This window comes from Vanellus vanellus, assembly GCF_965231255.1.
Source record: "Vanellus vanellus genome assembly, chromosome: 14".
Lineage (NCBI taxonomy): Eukaryota > Metazoa > Chordata > Aves > Charadriiformes > Charadriidae > Vanellus > Vanellus vanellus.
Genome location: NC_138919.1, coordinates 308,376 through 333,658, shown reverse-complemented (window position 1 = coordinate 333,658; position 25,283 = coordinate 308,376). Strand labels below are relative to the sequence as shown.

General features: G+C 49.7%; 1 protein-coding gene across 2 annotated transcripts; it reads left to right on the top strand.

The window, feature by feature from the left end:
* Positions 1-449: 449 nt before the first annotated feature.
* ROGDI (rogdi atypical leucine zipper) lies at positions 450-24,511 on the top strand (the record flags this gene model as incomplete). Of its 2 annotated transcripts, XM_082490334.1 has the most annotated exons (14): positions 450-491; positions 7,312-7,383; positions 8,651-8,733; positions 10,145-10,199; positions 10,790-10,870; positions 13,274-13,369; positions 14,678-14,776; positions 15,251-15,364; positions 16,124-16,173; positions 16,716-16,842; positions 17,414-17,532; positions 18,093-18,213; positions 18,934-19,009; positions 22,032-24,511. In XM_082490334.1, the coding sequence occupies 11 exons, from the start codon at positions 450-452 to the stop codon at positions 17,453-17,455; spliced, it is 861 nt and encodes a 286-aa protein (XP_082346460.1). In that variant the 3' UTR covers positions 17,456-17,532; positions 18,093-18,213; positions 18,934-19,009; positions 22,032-24,511. The 2 variants fall into 2 exon arrangements, with proteins under 2 accessions (XP_082346460.1, XP_082346461.1); XM_082490335.1 differs by lacking the exon at positions 22,032-24,511 and having other exon boundaries at positions 18,093-18,386; positions 18,934-18,948.
* Between the last annotated feature and the right edge of the window lie 772 nt (positions 24,512-25,283).

Here is a 25,283-nt window from a genome sequence, read left to right as displayed (position 1 = left end):
GGATTACAGGCGCTAAAGTGAAAAGAGCTCCGTTTGGGCGCTGCGATGAAAAGCGGCGCAGGAGGGGTTGGCGCGGGGCGAGGGCCGTGATGCCGCTGGCCGGGACCCCCTCTCCACGAGGGACCCCTGGGGCCGGGCCTCGCTGCCGGGCGGGGTTCATCTCCGTTTCTGAAGGGCGAGGCTTCCCCGGCTTCACCCGTCCCTGAGCCGTCCTGCAGCCCGGCTTTCCGCTGCGACGCCCTGCGCTGCCCCTCGGCCGCCATTGCCCCGCCGGCCTGGCGTCACGCCTCGGGCACCGCCCTCGCCGGTGCTGCCCAATCAGGCGCTGCGTGGGCCGCATTGCTGGGCTAGAGGCCGGGGCGGTGTGGGCGGGCACAGAGCGGGACCGGTAGCCAATCAGGGCGGCCGAGGGCGCCGCGCAGGGGCGGGGCCGGCGGGGGGGCGGCGGGATGGCGGCGGCGATGGCGAGCGCGGCGGAGCGAGCGGTGTTGGTGAGTCGGCCGGAGGGCTCGCCGTGGCCGTGGCCAGCGGCAGCGGCCTGGTCGCGGGCGGTGGCGGCCCCGCAGGGACCCCCGCAGGCCCGTTCCGGCCGGGCGCGCCCCCCCCCCCCCCCCCTTCCTTCCCCGGCCCCGGGCTGAGGCGCTCGATGAGGGCCGCCTGCTCCAGCCGCGGCGCTGAGGTGACCGTCCGTGCGGCCCGGACAGGCCTTCGGGCCGGCCCCGGGAGCGGCTGCCAGGCTGCCCTCAGGCCCGCCGCCACCCGCGGGCCGCGGGCTCCTCCTTTAGCTGCTTTGGCGGTGTGCGCGGCGGCGTGGGCCGTGCGAGGGCGGGTTGCCGTTGCCGCCGCCCCGGGCCTTGGCCGCGGTGGCCCTGAGGCGGGTCAGTGCCCCGTACACGGTAAACGGTAACATGTGTGACGCGACCTTGATTTTTTTCATGCTCGATGGAAGGGCGGCCCTAGCAAATGGCAGGCAGTCACGTCAAAGTGACCAGAGTGGCCGTGGTGGCTTGATAAAGGCAGGAAGGACACGGACCAACGGACGTTGCAGACAGCTGCGGGGCCATGAGCTGCAAGAAGTAGTGGAAAGCTGCATGTGAAAACCATTTTTTTCTAAAATCGGTGTGCCTGGGAATTGTATGACTAGTGTTCCTCAAAAGTACAGGTGTGTAGTGTACAGACACACTGATGAGCTTGACTTAGTCTGAAATGAACACCGTGAGGGAAGATCTTTTGCTGCCACTAGGGGGATGAAGGACACCGATGATGGTTAACAGCCTGGTCTCGTTGAAGATGTCCCTGGTCATTGCAGGGGGGTTGGCATAGGTGACCTTTAAAGGTCCCTTCCAGCCCAAACAATTCTATGATTTGAAGTAGAAGTATCTGCGTGGTGACAGTGGGACTGTGGGGGCACTAAAGGCGTCTGCTTTACCTACATGATTTCTGTTACTTTGAGAACCTGGAGGAGAGTGAGTGTTACACAGAACAAAAGAGCAAAGGATCCAATGTGTCAATACAACACCCAGAAACCCAAAACGGTATTAAATGGTGAAGGCCGGTGGACCTGCACTGGATTGAAGGATTAGAGAATCCTACCTAGAATCCTAGGTTTGTTGTATGTACCTGCTTTGGGTGAATGTTTGTTGAGAGAAAACCATCCTCATCCTACTCTTTGTTCAGATAACTCTTGCATAAGGTGAGGACACATCAGTGAGTAGTTATTTTGTGTTTGTCATGGTGAACAGGAACTGTCTGGCAGAGAAACCACAGACTTAAATTACTGAGTTGACCATGCCTTTCCAAGTTTTCTGTGGGCAAGCTGCTCCATTCATTCCCTTCCATGTGGAAAATTTCTCCTGTCTTATAAGGTAGCAAGTGTCAGTCTCTCTGTCATAGAATCACAGAATGGTTTAGGTTGGAAGGGAGCTTGAAAATCATCTAGTTCCAACACCCCTGCCTTAGGCAGGGATACCTCCCACTAGACCACGTTGCTCACAGCCCTGTCCAAGCTGGTCTTGAACATCTCCAGGGATGGAGCTTCCACAAGTTCTCTGGGCAACCTGTTCCAGTGCCTCACCACCCTCAGAGTGAAAAATTTCTTCCTGATGTTTAATCTAAATCTCCCCTCTTCCAGTTTGAAGCCATTCCCCCTCATCCTATCACTACATACCCTTGTAAAAAGTCCTTCCCCAGCTCTCCTGTAGGCCCCTTTTTAAGTATTGAAAGGCCGCAATAAGGTCTCCCCAGAGCCTTCTCTTCTTCAGGCTGAACAACCCTGACTCTCTCAGCCTGTCCTCATAGGAGAGGTGCTCTGGTCGTCTTTGTGGTCCTCCTCTGGACCTGCTCCAACAGGTCCATGTCTTTCCTCTGTTGGGGGCTCCAGAGCCGGACGCAGTACTCCAGGTGGGGTCTCCCTAGAGCAGAGTAGAGGGGAAGAATCACCTGCCTTGACCTGCTGGCCATGCTGCTTTTGATGCAGCCCAGGATATGGTTGGCTTTCTGGGCTGCGATTGTGCATTGCTGGCTCAAGTTGAGCTTCTCATCAATCAGCACCCGCAGGTCCTTCTCCTCAGGGCTGCTCTCGATCCATTCTCTGCCGAGCCTGTATTTGTGCTTGGGATTGCCCCAACCCAGATGTAGGACCTTGCACTTGGCCTTGTTGAACTTCACGAGGTTGGCATGGGCCCACCTTTCCAGCCTGTCCAGGTCCCTCTGGGTGGCATCCCTCCCCTCCAGTGTGTCTACCTCGCCACACAGCTTGGTATCATTGACAAACTTGCTGAGGGTGCACTCGATCCCACTGTCCAGAAGTGGGATCTGTCCCACTATCCCACCAACAAAGATCTTGAAAAGCACCGGTCCCAGTACTGACCCCTGAGGAACACCTCTTGTAACTGGTCTCCACTTGGGCATCGAGCTGTTGACCACAACTCTTTGAGTGCGATCGTCGAGCCAGTTCTTTATCCACTGAGTGGTCCATCTGTCGAATCCATATCTCTCCAATTTAGAGACCAGGATATCGTACAGGACAGTGTCAAACGCTTTGTACAAGTCCAGGTAGATGACATCAGTTGCTCTTCCTTTGTCCACTACTGCTGTAACCCCCTTGTAGAAGGCCATCAAATTTGTCAGGCATGACTTGCCCTTGGTGAAGCCATGTTGGCTGCTCCCAATCACCTCCTTTTTTTCCATGTGCCTTAGCAGAGTTTCCAGGAGGATCTGCTCCATGATCGTGCCGGGCACAGAGGTGAGACTGACTGGCCTGTAGTTCCCTGGGTCTTCCTTTTTTCCCTTTTTGGGTTGTTTCCCCTTTTCCAGTTGGTGGGAACCTCACCAGACTGCCATGACTTCCAAATATGACGGATAGTGGCATAGCGACTTCATCTGCCAAGTTCCCTCAGGACCTGCGGATGTATCTCATCAGGTCCCATGGACTTGTGCACCTTCAGGTTCCTTAGGCGGTCTCATACTTGATCTTCACCTACAGTGGGCGGTTCTTCATTTTCCTAGTCCTCGCCTTTGCCTTCTGCATCATGGGTAGTGTGGCTGCAGTCTTTGCCAGTGAAGACGGAGGCAAAAAAGTCGTTGAGTACCTTGGCTTTGTCTCTGTCCTGGGTGACCAGCTCCTCTGTTTCCTTCCGGAGAGGGCCCCCATCTTCCCTAGTCTTTCTTTTCTTGCTGGCATACTTACAGAATTATTTGTTGTTTGTTTTGATGTCCCTGGCCAGTTTTAATTCAATCTGGGCTTTAGCTTGCCTAACCTGATCCCTGGCTGCTCGAACAATTTCTCTGTATTCCTCCCAGGCTACCTGCCCCTGTTTCCACCCCCTATGGGCCTCCTTTTTACTTTTGATCATGTCCAGGAGCTCCTTGTTCATCCATGCGGGCCTCCAGGCTTTTCTGCCTGCTGCCTTCTTTGTAGGGATGCATCGGTCCTGAGCTTGGAGGAGGTGATCCTTGTAAATATTAGCCAACTTTCTTGGGACCTTCTTCCCTCCAGTGCTTCATCCCACGGCACCATACCAAGCAGATTCTTCAAGAGGCCAAAGTCAGCTCTCCTAAAGTCCAGGGTGGTCAGCTTGCTGCTCACCTTCCTCGCTGCCTCGAGGATCTCGAGCTCCACCATTTCATGGTCACTACAACCCAGGCTCCCTTGAGCTTGATACTGCCTACCAGCCCCTCCTTGTTGGTAAGAACAAGGTCCAGCATAGCTCTTCTCCTCGTTGGCTCCTCAACCACTTGGAGAAGGAAGTTGTTGTCAATGCAATCCAAGAACCTCCTGGATTGCCTTTGCCCTTCTGTGTTACCCTTCAAACAGATGTGAGGGTGGTTGAAGTCGCCCATGAGAACCAGGGTCTGTGAACGTGATGCCGCCCCTATCTGTCTATAGAGGGCCTCATCCACTCGGTCTTCCTGGTCAGGTGGTCTGTAGCAGACCCCCACTGTAACGTCCCCTGCTCCTGATTTCCCTTTAATCCTGACCCATCGGCTCTTTATCCATCCTCAGGCCAAGCTCCACGCACTCCAGCTGCTCATTAACATATAGGGCAACACCGCCTTCTTGTTTCCCCTGCCTGTCTCTTCTGAAGAGCCTGTAGCCTTCCATGCCAATGCTCCAGTTGTAGGAGCCATCCCACCATGTTTCCATGATGCCAATGAGATTGTAGCCTTGGAGCTGCGCACATGTGTCCAGCCCCTCCTGTTTGTTCCCCATGCTATGTGCATTTGCATAGAGGCGTTTCAGCCCTATCCTTGTTGAGGCTGACTTGGCTAGAGCGGTTGCAATTCCTTTGCGCTGCTCTACAGGTGGCATTCCTTTGCTGTGTATTAATGGTGCCCCCCATTGGCTCCTGTTACCCCAGGAGCTCCTGGCTCATCTACATAGGACTTTTAAGCTGCAGGCCCTCACTAGCACCCCGTTCCTCTTTCCTTGGTGCATCATCCCTTGGCTTGTCACAGGCAAGCCTGATCATACCCCCTTCCCCTGTCAAGTCCCATTTAAAGCCCTGTCAAGGAGCCCTGCTAACTCTCGGGCAAAGACCCTTCTCCCACTTTGAGGGCCAGGTGCTGTATAGGCCATTCCATTGTCGAGAAACCCCAAATTGTGGCAGTGACACCAGCCACAGAGCTGCATATTAACAGACTGAGCTCATCTGTGTCTTTCAATGTCATTGTCCCCAGCTGGAAGTCGGGAAGAAAAAATAACCTGTGGTCCGGGTTCCCGTACTAGCTGTCCCAAGGCCCTCATACCTTTTTTAATTGCACCCTGATTTGCACTTTCATCGCCCCCCCCATGGAACAGAAGCAGTGGGCAGTAACCCGAGAGCCACACCAGGCTAGGGAGTTTCTTCGTAATGACCCTAACCCCAGGGAGGCAGCAGAGTGGGGTCTGCCCTACATATTGGACCCTCTATCCCCCTCAGAACTGCGTCACCCAGAACTATAACCATCCTTCTCTTCCTCGTAGAGGTGGTCATCAGGAGTAGGCCTTTCCAGTGCTGGCAACTCCTTGGGTGTATTTGGACTGTCAGCCTCATTGTCCTTTGGCTGCTCTACCATGCCCAGGGCCTTGTCCCTGTTGTACAGAGGCACCTGGGGAGGGGAGGTGGGCAAGGAGGGGGTTCGCCTGCCACCCCTGGCACAGACTTGCCTCCATTCATCGTTTTCTGGTAGGCCACTGCCTTTTGTGCCTTCAGCCCTACAGGGCGAGGAGATGTGATCCCTGTGTTCTTGTTTTATTTGTGGGGACTGGCCCGGTCTCTTTCAGGGAGCTCAAAGCAGGGGGCCACCAGTCAATTTCTTTCTCGCACTCCCTGGTACTCCTTAGTCTTTCCACTTCATCTCTGAGCCCTGCCACCAGGCTGAGCAGATCACGGACCTGCTCACACCTCACACACCCGTCTTCACCACCACTGCTCGCTAGCTGTGTGAGGCTGTGGCACTGCCTTCAGCCTGGATGCCTGCGTGTTTCCAAGGGAACACCCTCTGTGTTGCTGTATCTGCTCTGGCAAGTGCAGAGGACATGGCTTTTTGCCAGGTGGAGACCATGGCTGAGCTCCTCTCACCAGGTGAACCCACCTCTTGAACTGGCAGCACCTTCAGTGCCCTTCCTGTGCGCCCTTCTGCACAAACTGCCACACAAACTGCCGCGCTACACCATGGCTGACGCACCACGCTCTGTTTGCTCGCTCTGGTCGCAGTGCTCCCTCAGACTGCCTCTTATGGGAGTGTGGGAGGCACCGGTGCTCCTGGTCTTCCCCCTTCCATGTCAGCTGCCCTCCTGCGAGCTGCCACCCCGCTGCAGGCACCTGTGCTGCCCCAGTGCTTCCCTGTCTCAAAAAAGCTCAGAAAAAGCTCGGGAAGAGCCCCTTTTTGCTGTGATCGGCTGGCTCCATCGCAGAGGTGCCTGCACTGGAGCTCTTCATCTTGGAGAGTGACCCTTGTTAGCTTCCCTGCCCTTTGTCCCTTGCTTGCTTCTGTCCCCACTCCTCTGGTGATCTTCTGCATAGGGTCTTGTAGTTTAACAGGAATGGGTTGAGGTTCTGCTTCATATGGGCTTCTCTGTAGGAGATAACTGATCAAGGCCTGAGGCAGTGTGTCATCGGATCTGAACTTGTTACTGAATTTGCCCAAATGGTTGGGAGTCCTTAGCCTTTTCCTCCCCCCACCGCTTTTCAGTTTAGCTGCCTTATTTTTTGGCTACTGTTGCTTGGTAAAATGCTACTGGGGGGGAGGAGGAGTATTTTAGGTTTTGTCTTTGTTTCTCGCCATATAATTGCAACAAATTCATCCGCAAGTGGAGTCTGTTTTGCCTGTGAGGGTGATTGATAAGGGATCTCCCTGTCTTTATCTCCGCCCACATGTTTTTCATCTTACTTCCTTTTCTGGTCCTGTAGAGGAGGGGGAGTGGGAGAGGCTGGGTGGGTGTCTGGCAGCCCAGATTATGAAAAAAGATGCCCCAGATTTTGAAGCAGCAGGATCTGTACTTTGCTCTCAAATTCACATCCCGTGCTGCCTGTTCTTTCCTAATTCTGTGATTATTGGTACAGTTATTTGTATGAATACTGCTTTGTTAAGCAAAGTCAAAACAAGAATGAGGACAGTTCATTTGTCTGGGGCGGAGAAGTGGAGAGTAAAGCCTTTCAACAAATCAGGACGATATCTTTTTTTTTTTTTTTTCCTACTAGCATGTGATTTAAACAGCCTGGACATAGCAGTATACCTAGAACTTGAATACTGTTCATATGTGTCTTGAAAGATTTATTTCCAGTGTTTGACTTCTAATGATTCCACTGCTATCTTTCCACAATGTAGGAAGAAGAATTTAAATGGCTTTTACAAGAAGAGGTCCATGCTGTTTTGAAACAACTGCAGGATATTTTGAAGGTAAGATTAATTTGCTTCATTTGTTTGTTGTGTTGTGGGTTTCTTTTTTCTCCCATGGGAGGAACGGTGGCAGATTTTCCCTGGAGGAAAAAATTCTTGGTATAAAGTGCACAGAAAGGTCCATCATGCATGTCCAGTACTGTTCCAAGTGTTTGCCTGCCCTCTGGTTTCAAGGACTCACAATAAACCTGATTTCCCCTAGATTGCTCTGTTCTTGACCCTCTTTCCTGAGAGCTGTTTTGAAAAGGCACACAGAGGCAGCCAGATCTGTCTGCCAGGCATTCGCCCGAGATGTGAATATTTTCTGGGCCAGAGAGTCTGGATCTGCCTGTAACTCTGTCATGTGATGGTGGAAATGAGCATGATAGCCTTTAGCTGACAAATTGCAACTTGTGCAGTAATTAGCAGCGTGCACTCATTGAAAACCATCCTTCCCTCGATACACCTTCTTCTCTGCTGGCACCTGCCCCTTTTAGAGGCATGAAGTGTTTGGCTGAATCAGGCCTGAACTGGCCAGAGGGGATTGTGTGCATGAGAGGTCACTGCTCTCCTGCTCGGTTAGTTTTCAGCAGGCCCAACCCCTTCACGCTGTAAGGTTTTGGTGGGGATTAGTGGGTGATGCAAGAGCAGGGGAAAAAATGTGGAGCTGAGGGGTGGGTGCCAGAGGAGGAGGGAGTGCTGTAGTGCTGACCCGGGACATGACTCAGTAGCAGGTGACAATAACCTGCAGTATCTGTATATATAGTATCTGTTTTGAAGAATTTGTCATAGTTTTAAGGGTGAAGTGTGATTAAAGGACAGGCACCAGCCAGTATAACCAGTCAGGAGGGCTGGTTTTCACTCCAGACTTCCCACGTGGGTAAGGGGCCGGCAGCACTTGCGCTGTGCAGCTGGGGACTGACAAAGGGCAGTGCCATGGCACCTGAGAGTATGCATGGCTGGGCTGTGCCAAGTGCTGCTTCTGCTGTGGACAGCTTTGCCACCCTGCTGGGCACTGGCCTCCTTGCCTGGCCCCAGGGCGTGGAGCTGGAGCACGGGATTTCCGACACCTTTTGCCATGAGCCACACGCACTCAGCCTTCTCCCAGGCTGCGCCTGTCCGCAGGATGATGAGGGAACATCCGTGTGCTTTGGTAGCAGGAGGCTTGCAAAGGTTTAGCCACTTGCCAGCATCTGCATTTCTGCTCTTGCCTTGTCTTTGTTGCTGGCTTGTGGTGCGCTGACCCCAGGTGGATGCTCCAGCACTCACTATGTCCTCTCTTGGGCAGGAGGCTTCTCACCGGTTTGCCCTGCCCGCCAGTGGCTCAGGAGGAGGTGTCAAGCAGGAGAACTTTGTGCTGAGCACATCGGGGTAAGTGGCCGTGGCAATCAGTGGGTCGCTGCTGCTCTGCCAGGCTGCTCCAGGGGGGCTGTGCCCCTACTGCCAGCAGTGCTGGTGTTTGTGGCCGGGGGCTTCCCTCTGTAGTGAAGGGTGCTGTTCCCTGAGCGTCTGCGGCAACAGTCCCTACAGCACCCTCAGAGTGAAGGGGTTTTCTTTGATATGAGATTTCACCTTAAAGAAAACAAAGGAAAAAACTCATGGCAGGTTAAAGTAACAGTCTGTAGCTATGTTCCAGGGGCTGCCATAGCCAGACGTGTGCTGTTTGCTGTGGACACCTGTAATGTAGTCATTGATTCCCGACCACACACTCATGTGTTGCATCCCTGTGCTGCTGTCGGTGGTTTTGCCAAGGAGCATTTTTCTGATTCTGGGCGCAGGGGGTTACTGATACAAGACCTGAATTCTGCTCTTGACTCAATTTCTGACTCTGACCATGGACAAATCCTTTGTCCTAATCTCCCTAAAAGAGCCATAATAAATCTACTTCACACAGAGCAAACTGAGACCTGTGCAGAAGGTGCTATGGAAGTGCAGTTCTTCTGAAGTAGCTGTCCATTTTTTGATCTTCATTGTAGGGTTTGGTCTGAATAGCTGCACTCTGGCAGAAGTCACAAGCTTGTTATGAAGCAGTAGACCTTAGACCTTAGAAACAGCACAGTGAGCGTTGTATGGAATGATGCAGTGATTCTCTATTTGGTTTGAAAGTTGCATTCTTCAGATCTTAAAGTATTAAAGTTGATTCTAGTTTTCATTCATTGTTGTTGCGAGGTGGATCTTAAAAAGTGTTGATCTAAAGACTGTCTGTCTAGTGTATTAAAATGTAAGGTACGGCTAAACTGAGTTCTTGAAGGCCCAGGTGCTTCAGTCTTCCCCCACTGTGCATTGTAGGTGTGAGCCATCTTGCAGGACCTGTTAAAGGGTTTGGGGTGTGTTTTGTTTGTTTAGGGTTTTTTCTTGTTGAGGGGAGGGGCAGGGTGGGATTTGTAGCTTTCAGCTCCCATACAAACCAGGTAGCACTCCAATGTCAGTAATTCATCTAATATCGTGTGTTTGTGCCTACTAGAGCTGTTTGTAACAGCAACCAAATTGTTGATAGGTAATACAAGAAATAAGCATGGGATCAGAAATGAACGTGGTATTTTAGGCAGGGCAGTTCGGGTGAAGTGGCTCATAAAGAATATGACAGCAACTGGCCACAGGCCAAGAGCTGGGGACTTGAAAGTGTGCATAGAGTTCATCTGCATCCCCCAGCTGACCCCTGGAAGGAGGAGAACTTGGCTAGCAACATGGGACAGGGAGCGGTGGTGTCAGGTTGGCAGTTTTGGTAGGTGTCTCTTGACTCCTGTGACTTGCGTTGCTCAGATCTTTCTTCTCATTCCAGCACAGACCAGGTGAAAGGTGTGTTGACACTGCAGGGAGACGCCTTGTGTCAAGCTGTGAGTAATTACTGAGCTTCTTGCTTTGTACTACAGTCAAGGGGTGAGAGTCATCCTTATTACACTTTGATGACCTCAAGGGAGAGGTCATCCTAATTATGCATATCCAGTGATCAGTAAGTATTCTTTGTCAGTCTTCCCTAATAGGCCTTAAATCCTTAATGTTTCAGCAACTGTTGAAATTTGTGAAGATCCAGCATCTAACCTCCCCCCACACTCTGTGGTGCATGATGGAGTCAACTTTCATGGGGATTCCTTTCCTTCACTGCCTTTGTTGTGTAATATCAGATTTCCTTGGGGGCCTTCTGAGATGAAGTTGTGTGTCCTGCTGGGATCCCGATTCACCCGTGTGTCCTGCTGGGATCCCGATTCACCCGTGTGTCCTGCTGGGATCCCAATTCACTGAATGCCTTTCAACTTACCCTTTGTATTAACATCTTCCTGTAGGAGGACTGAGGTCCTGGCCACGCCAGGACTGCTGAAAACAGCTTGCCAAGACTGTCTGGGAGACAGAACGGAGTGGGACTGACAGTCTCCACGTTCTGCATATGGGGATTGCTTGCTCTCATGTGTTTGTTTCTTTCTTCAAGGATGTTAATTTGAAAATGCCCAGAAATAATCAGCTCCTGCACTTTGCGTTTCGGGAAGACAAGCAGTGGAAATTGCAGCAGGTACTGTAAACTTGAGATGCCTACCTATCTGTAGCATCTGTGCCCTCCAAGCAGTAGCTGTAGCCCCTAGCTTTCCGAGAGAGAAGGTTGTGTCCATCCCACATTAGTTCCAGTGGTAAAAGCTAAGGGAAGAAAGATGCAATTAAATTCAGTTATGGTGCTAGGAGAGAGAGGTGACTTCTGCTTGTTCCTGAAACACCAGTGAGCTGAAGGCTGCCTGCATAGCAGTCATAATCCTTTAAAAGGAGTGCCTAGGGTGCCTGTGCAGTACTGGCCTTGTATCTGCTTGTAAAACCCAGGCTAGCAGGGCAAAGAGCATTTTCAGAGTTTTGAGTAGCTTGTGCTTGTTCTCTTACAGAAGCATTTTTTATGCTGAGAACAAATCTCACTGCATTGTGTTCTTGTAGCATAGCTGAGTTCCCTCAGTTAAGGAGTTAAAGGGATGTGGCTACCGGAACACTGGATCTCTTTCCCACCATTTTGCTGGGAGATACCTGATTTCAGGACTTGATCTGGTGCCTGATCTTGAAGACGTAGTTTCCCACAGTTACTTTGTCATAGCTGAGTAGGTTGGAGAAAGATGTATTCCATGTGCTTGATTGTGCCATGGCACAGATTATCCTAGGTGATCAGGCCTTTGGTCTTGAGTGCAGTTTCCGAGGGCTGCTTTGGCAGCGGAGTGAAAGCTCTAACTGGTAACTTTGTAGAAATCTAGAAAATTGTGTACTTGAGATGTTAATGCCAAACTTGACCGAGTTAGTTTATGCGTCACGACCAGGCAAGGAAGTTCTTGTGATAACACTCAGCAGTGCATCCTGTTTTGTGAGTATTTTGTACTGCTGCTTGGTTGATAGGCTTCTGCCAGAAGGAAAACACCTTCCTTTATTTACTTGGAAGAGTTTTGTGTTCTGATGTTGTTCAGATGTGGAATGTGAGTGCCTTAAGAACTCTGTGCAGAAGCATTTACAGTGATTATATGGAGACCTTTGTCCTGAGTTAAAATGAGCATCACGAAGTATTGTGAGTTTATTCCCTTAGTGAGTGGTGCCAGGTGGAGTTTTGTTTCTCTGTGCAAAGTCAAGTCATTGGTAATAAATTGTAGTATTGGCACATTTTTGAGGAACACAAGTGCAGGCACACAAGTTTTGAGGAACTTGATTAGAAAACTGAGCAAAATCAAGGGGTAATAGGAATGAAGCAAATCCTTATAATAGCAGTATTGGCACTGCTGGGTTGGGTAACACTGCCAGGAGCCACTTAGCTTGCTCAAAAGCATCTGGGAGACGTAAAGGCTGGAGGTGGTGATGTTTGGAGATGCCATAGTCCAAGTACCTGCAGAGCCTCTCTGCAGTCTGACAGTGGACTTTGTCATATCTGTCTTCTCTGCAGCCTCCAGTGCCTCATGCTTTCTAGGAGCAAGGCTATTCTTTGGTCCAGAGCTCCAGATGAGAAGGAACCAGTGCCCAGATCTATGCCAGGAAGGCCTTTACAAGGCTGAGCTGGGATCTGGGGTTGCTGGGGAGCAGCATAGTTGTATCAAACTGCAAATATCCCAAGCTGTGGTACCCATCTCCCAGCAGCCACCTCTCATACAGGCTTCCCTGCTAACCTTTTCCATTTATTGCACCCTCTGATTTACCCCTTTGCTTTTTTTCAATTTTCCTGCTGCTGCCTGGAACTGGACACCAGTCACTTTCTCCCAGGGCCATTTTCTTCTTCCTCTGTTTTGTCCTTGCTCTCATGAAAGTATTGAGATACACCTTGCTTTGATAATTGTCTCCTGGCTGCCAGTGGTCTTGCTTGGGAGGGACTTGAGCTAGCTGCGTCCCGAGTCTGGTCAAGTTCCATGCAAGCAGCGTGATGGCAGCTTCTTGATGCTGGAGATAACTCATAACCCCAACGCTTATGTTTAGAAGAGCTCTGGAATACTGCCAGAGATGCTATATTAGAAATCAACGTTTGCTGCTCGTTGCTGCTATTGATGTAATTTACGTCATTGGTTTTAGCTCTAATAGTTCCTAAGGAAGAAATCATTATTTGTGTTGCTAGACCTGACTGTTGTATATCACCAAGAATTCCTACCTGAACAGTCATGATCAGAGTCCTCCCAGAATGAGACTGCCTGATGTCACTGTTCCTTCAGGGCAGCAGCAATATTTTTATTGACACACCAGGTTGTAGCTCTCAGACTGTTTTGCATCTCCAGTCCTAGAGTGAAGAATCCAATAACGCATCTGGGCAGCAGTGGTAGATTTGTGTTAGTGAGTGTCTGGTACTCAGAGAGAAATGGCCTTAATATTTGAGAAGTCACCATTTTCTTAGGGGCAATGAGACAATCGGGAAACCTCTACTCCCTACTATAGAGAGTGTTTCTTTAACAGGGCTGCATTTGTGCCTTTGCAGATCCAGGATGCTAGAAACCATGTTAACCAAGCCATTTACCTGCTTATGAACAGAGATGTAAACTACCAGTTCAAAACAGGTTCGGAGGTTCTCAAGGTGAGGAGAAAGCCTTCTCTGCTTGGGTAGGGACATGCATTTTTCTTTCCTCCATTTGTTGTTTCAATAATGCTCATTATTCTCTTGAGTCTTTTACTGGAAATGGATTCCCCAGTTGTACCTGTATGTACCTGTGCCAAGGAGTATTCATGTGACCTCATATTTGATAGGAATCTAGACCAATTTAGCATCAGTAACAGGGTTGTACATCATGGTCAATGGTAATCTGAGCAGTTGGTGCTCTGTTGCACAGCAGTGATAGTTTGGGAGCATCTCCCTTGATCCTTTTTGGATCATGTGGTTGCACAGCTCATGCTCTTTCCTGTCAGTCAGTACTTTTGGGGAGAGAAGAAATGAGGCAGTCATCAGCAAACAAAAGATTTGGGTTAGTACTTGTGGTTCACTGACGATTTGAAAGTGACTTCTTACTGGTGGTAGTAGTAGCCAATAAGCTCTGATCCAGAGCAGCTGCTGCGTGGCAATAAAGCCCAGCCCTCTGCTTGGAAATGCTCTCTGAAGGTACCAGAGTTTTGACTTACTCATTAGAATCCATCACGATATCAAACATGAGAAAGCTAAACCTTTTTAGTCTCCACATGGGAAAGGGCTGCTAATAGAAAGAAGCTAGGTAATAAAACTGTTTCCTTTTTACTTTTTGGGTGGAAGTAAGGGAGGGAAATTAGTTATCATGCAAAATGCTTTCATCTTAGCAGTCATGAGCTCTATTACAGACACATGTTGCTTCCCACTTTTTTTCTGGAAAAGGATGTCTTCCTGAATAGAGCCTTTGAACTGTGATTTCTGGCAGGATTGGATTCACAATGAGCTGTTTCTTTTCTCTAGTGCCCTAGTTCATAGATGGCTATGAACGGAGGGCCCCATTCAGCAGTTGTTGTACCCATGATGTGGGAACGGGGAGAACTAGAACACAGCTTGTTTTTTCTTAATGCCTGCTCTTCAGAAGAGCTGATGATGAGTTTGTTGATGCTTCTGTGGCATCAGTAATTGACCTCATGTTCTCTTCTTATTCTTGTAATGAATAGCTGTTCTCTCTTCAGTCCTTAGTATTAAACACTCCTGGCCTGTCTCACAAGTGTTTTTGATAGTGGTAACAGTTAAACTGCATTTATGTGGGAGCCATCCCTTCCCATAAAGTCCCTGAATTCCTGGAAGGGTAGGGGGGTGGTGGTGTTGCTGCTGGTTGTTGTTGCTTTGTAACACTTGCAGAAGGCTGTAGGATTCTGCAGCATGCTATCCTGATCTATCCAGGGGTCACCACTCAGCAGTGTGCTGTATGTTATCTTGCAGCTTATGGATGCTGTAATGTTACAGCTCTCAAGAGCCCGAAATCGGCTTACCACTCCAGCCACTCTGACTCTACCAGAGATTGCCTCCAGTGGTCTCAGTGTAAGTATGTGATGGTCTAGATCTCCATACAGTCTGGCAGCATGCAACAGTTAGGATATTGTGGTGCATCCTGGTGGAAGTGGATTGCAGAAGTGCTTCCTGAGGCAGAGAGAGAGAGCTGAAGTATGTGTAAACCCTGAGCATTTTTGGTGCTGTGTATCTTCCTGTGGCAAAGCAGATGACTTGGGCCTGAGGACTCTGGTTCTCAGAGAGTAAGTTGTGTTCTTTGTCCAGGGATGATTTGCCCTTGTGAACACTGCTCCATCCTCTTTTGTCACAGTCATGCACACACCATTTGATCAAGTGCAGCAAGAGGAACAACCGTTGCCTGCAAGCTGCTCAGTCTTTGTTTCTGTCCTCATGTCCCTCTCACTATGGGGTAACTGTAGTATGGCTTAGGAAAAGGTAGTGATTTCCCAGCATTAGAAATAATGGTTCTTTCACTGACAAAGAAACTACTTATTTTCTCACCAGAAAATGTTCACCCCAGCTCTGCCTCCAGACATCCTTGTGAATTTCTATATTAACCTGAACAAACTGTGCCTGACTGTCTACCAACTCCATGTGCTGCAGCCCAGCACAACCAAGGTGACGCCTTTTATCTCCTGAGCCTTGTTTATTTGCCTCTCCCTACATCCCACCGTGAGGAGGAGATCATACTGCTACATGGTGCAATGTTACATGTGTAAGATAATGCAGAAATGATTGTAACAGGTGTTAAGTGTCTGTGTTTAGATCTGCCGCACAGAACTCTGCCTCTATATCTTGTTTGGGGCATGGCCACTTAGCCCAGAAGAAAATACCAGTGCTCTGGAGAAAGCCAGTAACTATTTTTTGCCGAGCAATGCTTCATTTTACAATATAGTTTGATAATTTTGCTTAATTTTGGAAGAGTATATTTGTATTAATCCAGTTTACATCGAAGTAGCATCTTGGTTTTCTGAATGGAGTTTTGATGGATACTTTTCTGCTTCACCTGTTGCATTTGAGTCAGCTTGATGTCCTGTAAAAACAGAATTAAACTCTTAAGCTTTATGAAATGCAGTCATTCTGTAAGGATATATTTCCTAAAATCTATCTTTTGTTTTATTTCTGGATCTTCTTATCTTATTTTTGTGGTGCTAAATTTTGGATCTAAATTGGACTCAGCCACTGTGTAGAATTTTTTTCATGAAGGAGCTGGAAGGGATCAAATGACAGGGATTCCATATGAATGGAGTATTCAGGCAGACGTGGTATAGGTATTTCTTGATGTTGGGCTACTGAAAGCGCAAACCTTAAATCTCCTCCTTCTAAGTAGTTTGTTTACTTTGTCAAAATCCTAATGACCTTTTCCTTCTCCTCTAGAACTTCAAGCCTGCTGGAGGGTCCATTTTACACAACCCTGGAGCCATGTTGTAAGTACAGTCACAACAAGGGCTATGTAATAGTTGTAGGAGTATGCTGAGGATGACATCCAGATGGCTGTACGCAGTTTTGATTATAGCATCTCTTAAGTGGAGAAGCTGGACTGAGTCACTTGTTGTGGCTGTGCCTGTGAATGCACAGATGCCCATAATCATGTTTCTTTAATGATTTGGTCATAAAGGCCCAAAGATGTGGCTTTTCAGGATACAGCCCACCCATACAGTGCCATGAGTTTGTCTAGAGATCAGAGTTGTCAACCAAAATTGAACATTAGGTTACTGGCATTGCCATCCGCATTTCCTGCCTTTGCGTCTCTCTGGAAAGTGGTAAATTATCTACCTTAACCCTATTAGATTTAGCTTAACTCTAAATCTGGTCAGAGGTAGAATGAGAGTTTGCATTCTATAACTTTCCCAGGGGCTGTTTTAAATGTAATAGCAATCATAACGATTTGTGAGAACGGAGGACAGTTGAGGTTTGTGTTCTGTGCTGTTGTGTGTGAAGCTGTGCTCTTTTTTTTCCCCCACTTCAGTGAGTTTGGCAACCAGCGGTGTGAAGTCAGCCATGTCCATAAAGTGGAATGTGTTGTCCCATGGTTAAATGATGCCCTTGTCTTCTTCACAGTTTCACTGCAGCTTTGCCAGCAACTGAAGGACAAGGTAATGGCCTTAGAGAGGGGCTTTGTTTTTAAGTCTGGAGAGGAGCAGGTAGACATCTGAGAGGACCTCAGATCTCCTAAAAATCTGATGTGATGTTATTCTGTACAACTTATATACAAACTGAAAACAAGCAATGAGTCAATGGTCTGGAGCCAGGGAGCTGGCTGGCACTGCCTAGCAGGCAGCTGTCTGGGGTAAGTGTAGTAGTGTGGTAGATGTGTTTGCTCAACTAGCCACTAGATAGAGAGGAGCAGGTAGACACTTTTGTGTTCTCAGTCATGAGCTGGATGTGAGAAAATGCCAGGGTGCTGGAGAGGAGGCATGGAGACCTCAGCAAACCAGATTCCAGTAGACCAATGTTCAGTTCCAGCTCTGCAGCTGACCTGGCTGCCACCTTGAGCAAGTAACTTTGTGCTCCAAGCTTCTTCAGTGACAATGGCAGCAAATGTGCCCTTCTGCAGTGCAATGCTGGAGTGTGCAATGCAGTAAAGCTCAATCATTACACACACATTATATTCTTCTATGGCCCAAGGGATACAGGAACTTACCTGCTTTTCTTCTTGCTTTCCAGATCTCTGTTTTCTCCAGTTACTGGAACTACAGGCCATATTAATTCTCTGTGGAGTGTCCAAGCCCTTACAGCACTTCCAGTGTCTCCCTGTTTGTTTTCAACATGCCAGCTGAGTCCAGGTCAGCCTGAGGAATACTGTGGTTCTCTACCTTGTGGCCCTCCACATGGTAGGGTCAGTGTATCCAGAGAGACAACTTTAGTAGCTTTGTCTGGGACTGCTGCATAAGCAGGGCACCAAGCAATGTTGTGTGATTGGCAAGAGCTTCCACCTGTCTTTGTTCGCATGTTGTGTTCGCTTACACTTTCCAAGCCTCTGATGAGTTACGCTAGTAAGGGATGGGGAGCTGTGGACCACTCTCACTAACTGTATTTGCACACAGTGCTGTAACTAACTGCTGGACTTTGAGCTGGCTGGAAAGGGATGAAGACAGACTAATTTAATACACCACAAAAAGTGTAGGGCATGTTGCTCCATGTAGTGAAATAGGTTGTTGTGATCTGGTCCAGCTGTGGTTATGACTAGCTCTGAGCTTCTCCCTCTCCTATCTGTTCTGTCCATGCCCATGTTACTGATGCCTCTTCAGAGTTATTCTTACTTGCTGCTGTTAGAACTCTTGAACTCTTTTTTCTTTTTTTTACCCCTGGCATCAATGTGATAATATGTATTTTTTTCTCTAAGCCCTAGTTGGGCCAATTGGTTTTTTCCAGGTTTAGTATCTTGTTTTCACTACCAGCCTTTGGAGCTGCCTTGGTACCTTGAGCACATCTGTGCCGTCTCACATCCTGTCATTAAACCCAAAGTGAGTACCACGTTGTTACAATGATTTGCTGCCTGCCTGTGGATGCTACAGTATGTAACTCGTCCCTCTAGCCATTAAGAACTGTGAAATAAAGATCCTCAAACCTGCCATGCTCCTGTGGGCTGTCAGTGCTGAGAATGAAAGAGTATTGAAGATTATGTGCTCTATTACAAGTGAGTGACTGTTCTTAGTTATGCATGCTGGATTACTGTTTGCCTCACTGGGGGGACAGTAGTGGTCTCTGAGGGCAGAGCTGGTCAGCTCTTCGAAGGCTGGGCCTGATTTGTGTAGCCTCAGCCCAGTGCTGTCTGACACTGAGTGCTACCTAAACTACCTCCAGACTTCCCTTGATGGTCAAATTTGGGAGAGGCTGTAGGTTGGGTTGGGTTGGCTCATGGAGCTGGCTGTCAAAGTGATGAGGAAGCATCACCTGTCTCCTGCTTGGCTCCATCTAACCCTGTCCAGCCTGTGGTTCTGGTGGCTTTCCTCAATGGAATACCTTACCCAGGAGCCTACATGTGTGCTGATGTGAAGATTGCAGGCTCACTGAGGTCCCTACAAAACGTCAGGACCATTGGAGCCTATCTTGACAGCATGGTTGGAAAACACCACGATCCTGGTGCGCTGTGCTCAAAAGGAAGAGATCACAGAACCACAGAATGGTTGGGGTTGGAAGGGGACCTCTGGGGTCTATCTAGTCCAGTTCTCTTGCTCAAGCAGGGCCACCCAAAGCTGGTCTCCCAGGACCATGTCCAGATGGCTTTTGAATAGCTCCAAGGATGGAGACTAGGGATAGGTATGTTACTTTGATTTTTTTTCTTTGCTGCATAGACCTCTGTTCTGGGCATGTGTGACCTACCTTGTCTGTGACCTCCCTTTCTGTCCCTTTGTGAGATCCTTGGGATCCTGAGTGGGTTGGTGCCAGCCAACCTTGTTACTGCTGCAGCCTCCTGCTCTGATGACTTGATATTTGGTGCTGTGCTTAGTCTAACACATGCTAATATTACAGGTTGCAGGCAGTAACAGAGCCTACAATTAAGCATCAGGCTGTGACCGATAAATGTATTTGTTAGTAGGTAATGAAAGGCGGAAGGTAGAGGGGCCTGGATGGGCTGATGCAATAGCAGGCTCATTACTTATTCCAGTCAGTTAGCCTTATGGTCATGACCCTGGGTATGCATTTACCAACCCTTGCTCTGTTCCAGACTGTTCTCTGCTTAGAAAGTGATTGTGCATGTGTGGAACTGCTCACTGTTAACAGCTTTTTGGATGAGAGTATTTTTATAGTTAATAGACTCTCTGGAGCTGTCTGCGCTCTTCTTTAACCCTCCCTGTGTGTGGAGGAGGCTCCTTTTTCAATTCACACTAGTGTGTGCAGTCCAATTAATGGTGCCACATCCTCTCGCAACTCTGCTTCCTGCTGATAGGGATAGAACATGCAGCCCACTGTGTTGTTTTCTTCTAATGAAATGAGGCTTCTTCAGTTCTGGAGGGCAGGAGTTTGCAAAATGGAATACCTGTCCTGATTCCAGCTCTGACACACAGTGGCTGTGTCCTGAGGACTGCCAGATGGCAGTGGTGGCTGCTTCAGGACACTGCATAGGTTACTGTTACAGAATAGGGTAACAGCAAGGCAGGTGGGATTCAACAAGAGAGGCTGGCTCAGAGCCCTGGGCTGGTATCCTGTGATTTGAAAGATAAAACAAGGGTCCACCAATTAAAAACTTTGCAGTCTATCATTTTCCCCACTAAAACTCTGAGTTCAGAAGAAAATTGTACAAGCCTCTAAAAGCTCTGCTTTTGCAGCCCAGTGAGGTGGTACTGGGATAGCTACTGGCAGCCCACCCCTCCCTTTGCAAACACAACTCAGCTGTGTTGTGGGCCAGAATCTTTGGCAAATGGTTGGGAGCACAAGTTGTGTCTGAAGTTTGGGCTGCTCTGCAATACTGCAAGGGCTTTTGATTGGTACCTGCACTACTGAATGCTGCTGTGTGACTGGAGCAGAATGAAGTAATCAGACTGCCTTTTCCTCGCCTGAATTGTTTTTCTCTCTCTTTTTAGTTTCCTTTGGGGAGGCTATAGTCGTCATGAGCAAAACCTTTCCTGGTGGCACTTTTCTTCTCCCCTTTTGCCCAGGGAATCTCTACTTAGTCTTCAGGGGATAGAGAGGTCTGCTGCTTAGATCCACTGGCTGCCTGCTTTTGATGGGTCTAGCAGTTGCGTTGCTGCTGCCTGGATGCTGCTGGTTCTGGAACCACAGGAGGCACTGATTCATGGGTCTCTGCTGCTGAGCTTCTACATATCTTTTGAAAAGGAATATGAGTTTCCTGAACTAAGATGGAGAATACACTTGCTGGGCAGCTTTCAACAGCAGCACTGCAGCAGGCTAATGACAGAACAGAACCACAGACTAAGAGAGCAATGAAGAAAGTTTATTTTATGGCTGCCTCTAGTCTATCTCACTCTGAGCAGCTATTTCTGCAGTGTCCACAGAGTAGTGACAGACAGTGAGCAGAATCCCATGTTACTCTTCCCAGCATCTCGGCACTGAGCAGACAAGTACGTCTCCTTGCTGAGCTCAGCTAAGGCTAAATGTTTGTAAAGATATAGTATTTTTTTTTCCTGGAGTTGATAAAGGGACTAAACAGGAACTAAAAGGATTCCTATAAGCTGTGGCTGTGCTTTGAAGCATCTTCAGAGCCTCTTTTAATGGGTATTCACAGCCAGGGACAGTGCTATGCTTCACTTTTAGTCCTGCTGCAAATTAAGTCTGTAGTGGAAGGGCTGGATCCCAAAACCCTGAAAAGAAGCATAGCTGGACCTCCCATTCAGTTGTCTCAGACAGGATTTTAGTGTGAGGATGCTCCACAGCATGTTTTGGTCATCAGCAAGTGTTGAGCTTGGAGAAGGGTTCCAGCCTCTAGCTGGAGAGAAACAATAGTTTCTCCTGCTTCTCCTTGCTCTCATTCCCTGGTGGTTCCCATGGCTGCTGGCTCTGCACGGGGGAGCACCCGTTCTCCACTTTGGAGCTGAGGAGCTGAGGATGATCTATGGCTTGTAGCTGAAAAGTATGCCTTAAGATACTGTATCTTAAATTGAATTGTGGGGTGGACTGACTCAGGTGCCACCCCTTAGGATGGCATTGCAGGTACCATGCAAGGCATTTGCATTCATCCACGTACAGAGAATAGGAAGAACGGTGGCTGAGGTTGTAGAGGAGGATGGAAATGGCTAGGCAGCTCTTGGCACTCAAGGTGAAGATAGAGTCTGATTTTTAGGTGCAGCAGAGGGAAGATCGCAGGAAGAGTCGTTCTGTCCAGCTGTGAGGTTGACGTGGGTTTAGGGCGCCATTGCCAGATTGTCTGTGCCCACTTTCCTTCTGGGAATCTAGTTGTTTTGGAAAGGGATGTGTCATTGTAAAGAAGAAGGGAGGGAGTTTGCACATGCATGCACACACAAATTAAAATAGTCTCCATGCTTTGTCTGTGCTCAAGCCCAGGTATCACTTCCCTCCCCCACAACAGTGCAGAGGTCCTGGGCATGTCTGCCGGCTGAAGCACGTCCAGCCTGTTCTCTCTTGTGCATCCACTTCCCTGTGTGAATGTCCCCCCTTGGTGGCTGGGCTGTGTTTCTCCTGAGACATGAGTGTGTCTCTGCAGGGGAGAGCAGTGTCTGTCCAGTGCTCTGCCTGCTTTCCTCCCCTGTCCCCCCAATTTCGACAAGCACCGCAGATACTGCAGGGTGGCCTCTGCCTTGGGACCTCCTGTGTGTCATTCTTGGGTGAGCAGGCTGGGTTTTATCACCTTGCTTTGTTTCAGGGAGTCACAGTCGCAGCAGCAGTGGATAAGCGCCAGAAGCAGCAGCAGAACCACAGTCCCTGGAGAAAAGTGAGCAGTTATGTCAGCCTCTACGTCTCCCTGTTACCACCCCCTGTTACAGCGAGTACCCTCTTAGCTGTCTGCCACCCTTTTTCCTCCTGTTAGCATTGTAACACTGCGTGAAGTGCTGTATATCACACAGGGCATGGCAACCCCACGAACACCACCTGAGCCCAGGCTGATCGAATGGTGCTAGCGTTAGGCAAGGTGGTGGCATGATTATGAAAGTGGTTTTGCAACCAGGGGAGGTTACCCAGGGAATGTTTCATCTGGGCCCCTGTGTTTTTGCTGCTGTTGTTGCCCTTGCCTGCTGAATGTAAATGGAATGGCCGCACTCTTGTGTTCTCCGGGGCTGTGCTGCTGGGGGGCTGCATGAGTTGCTGGGATTAGGGCAGCTGCCTGCACAGCCCAGCACCCAGAGAACCTGTCTGGCACATGCCTCATGCTGAGCTATGCACTCACCCACGAAGATGAAGAAGATGGCTAAGGCAGCCATGTCCCACTCAGTCTCAAAGAACCTTTTTCTTGTCAGCCGGCTCAGGAAGTCGTGGATCTCATTTTCCAGGTCTGGGCTTTGGCTTGTCGTCTCCATTTCTTCCTAGAGCTTATCCACGTGGCTGACCTATGGACCTGCTGGGCAGCAAGACAGCCCCTGCTAGCAGGTGGAACTGGAAGAGAAATGCAGCCATGGGCTACTGGTCCCTCATGGGAGGACACAGGCCATTGCCTGGCAACAGGGTGATCCTTCTAACCCTGGCAGCGACCCCTGACTTAGGACTGGCCTTGCTGGGTGGGGAACGATGTGCCCAGGCTAGAGCAGGAGCTTGGCAAGACGGTTTCTGTCAGGAAAAAGCTGCCCTCATTTAATGCAACTGCTGTAGATGCAGGCTGTCTCTTCTGGTTTGGTGCTGGTCTCTTCTTACAGGTAGTTAATGACAGAACAAGAGGGAATGGCTTCAAGCTCCAACAGGGTAGATTTAGACTGAACATTAGGAAAGAATTTTTCACAGAAAGAGTGGTCGGGCATTGGAATAGACTGCCCAGGGAGGTGGTTGAGTCACCATCCCTGGATGTGTTTAAGAGACGTTTAGATGTGGTGTTGGGGGATATGGTGTAGGGGAGAACTTTGTAGAGTAGGGTAGATGGTTGGACTCGATGATCCCAAGGGTCTCTTCCAACCTAGACAATTCTATGATTCTATGATTCTGTTGAGTCAGCGTGGCACCCTGCTCTCCTCCACAGGCCTGCTTGGCAGGAGGGAGAAGTGGGACCCAGCCTGCAGAGCCAGGCGGGAGCATGGCAATGGGAAGGGTTTCCAGCTTTTTGGTATGCCAGGGCTGCCTCTGCTGCTGGAGGAATGGGAGGAGAAGGCAGAGAGGAGGTACGGACCCCTGCGCCTGTGGCTGCTGGGGCAGTGGGGCCCTGCCAGCAGGGAGGAGAGGGCAGGAGAGCAGGGCCTTGGCTCAGAGGGGTGGACCATGTCTGGGGCACCGGGGAGGAGAAGAGAAGGTCCCAGGGCTGTGGCCAGGCCCTGCCCTCCCTCCCAGTGTCATGGTTCCCTGGGAGCCAGGCCTGGCCTTACCCTGCTGCCTGAGCACTGGCTCTGCCCCACCTCCCCTTCCCAGGCACCCAGGGCAGACCTGGCTGTACGGCCCAGGCCCCCACCTCCTCCCCAGGCAGCACCTGCCACCAAGCAGGGACATGCAGGGGAGCGGCAGAATGCCCTCTGGCAGCCCTGTGGGGCTCAGGACAAGGGCGGCCCCAGAGGAGAGGGAAGCCTGGTGCTGGGCCTACCTCAGCCCCACAGCGACCATTTCCCCGGGTATCAAGGTGTCGCTGCCCAGCCTCAGCATGGTCAGGAGTGACAGGGTGAGCTGGGGAGCATGGGGACTTCCAGCTCTGCTGCACTGTGGCCATGCTGTCCTGTGGTGGGATGTGGCGCATGGAGGAACAGGAAGGCTTGCAGCTATGCTGGGGTCCCAGGCTGCATGTGGGGTCCCTCCATTGCTAACCATTGTGCTGCCCGTCCCTGAGCACATGGTGGCTGTCCCTGTGGGCTCCGAACGAGCTGCTCTGAAAGAAAACCTCTCCAGGCCAGCACTCGGCTTCGTCCCCTGGTGGTGCCTGCACTCCCTGTCGGCGTGGCTGCAAGCTCCGCTGCTCCACCTGGCCTCCAGGCACTCCTGCCTTGCTTTCCTCCGCTCAGACTGTGGGATTGCAAGGGCTGAGACATGACAGATCCACGCAGAGAAGCAAAAGGTATCATGTTAGCGAAAGGGGGAAAGCAGGAAGTGACTGGACTACAAGGCACACTACTTCCATTGTCTCATCCAAGTGAAATGGAAGAGCAACACAACTGAATGAAACAAATGGAATACTGAAAATTTATTTTCCATAAGCTGTTAATAAAAACAGTTAAAAATGAACAGCAGTATCAGCTTGAGGCAAATCATTTAACTATCATATTGTAGAATGAGCCCATTTTTTTCTGAATTGTGATAAATTTTTAAACTGGTAGTCCTGTGAGGAGCAGGGAGTTGGACCCGATGGTCCTTATGGGTCCCTTCCAGCTTGTGGGATATTCTATGATTATATGCAGTTCAGAGGTGCATGGTGTGATCATGCCTGCTCTTCGTCTCACGGGCTGTGGAACAGCCTAGCCCTCCTCTGTAGGTCTTGCAAGGATGTCTCTCACCACTGGCGTGACTCAGTTTCCCTTTATGTGGTTGCATCCTGCTTACTTTCCCTTTTTCTTGCTGAATTCACTTCTACATAAAGGGCTTGTAGCTGCTCTCACACTCCCTAGGTAAGGATGTCAGTGTGTGTATGCCAAGGGGCAGCCAATACCTGATGACCTGAAAATTTATCTTTCAGGTCCTTGTGATTGTTGACCAGGCACGTGGTGTTAAAGAAGAGAGTTTCAGAGGGAGCTGCAGTGGTGGATAACCCCTCTACCCGGGTTGGTGGGTGCGTGCCTGTTGGGGTGGGTCCCCTGGAGCTAGATGAGGAATGGGGCACTGACTGCAGAGCTCACCTTATCCTTGTCCTGTCAGCAAACCAGCCTCTCTCCAGCTGTCCTCTGCCGCCACTGGCAAAGATTTCATGGTGTGAGAGGGACAGGGCCTCTAGGACTCACCTATTACAGAGTGGAAGTCCTGTCCCCATTCTTGGTCTGGTTGTGGGTCGCCCTTT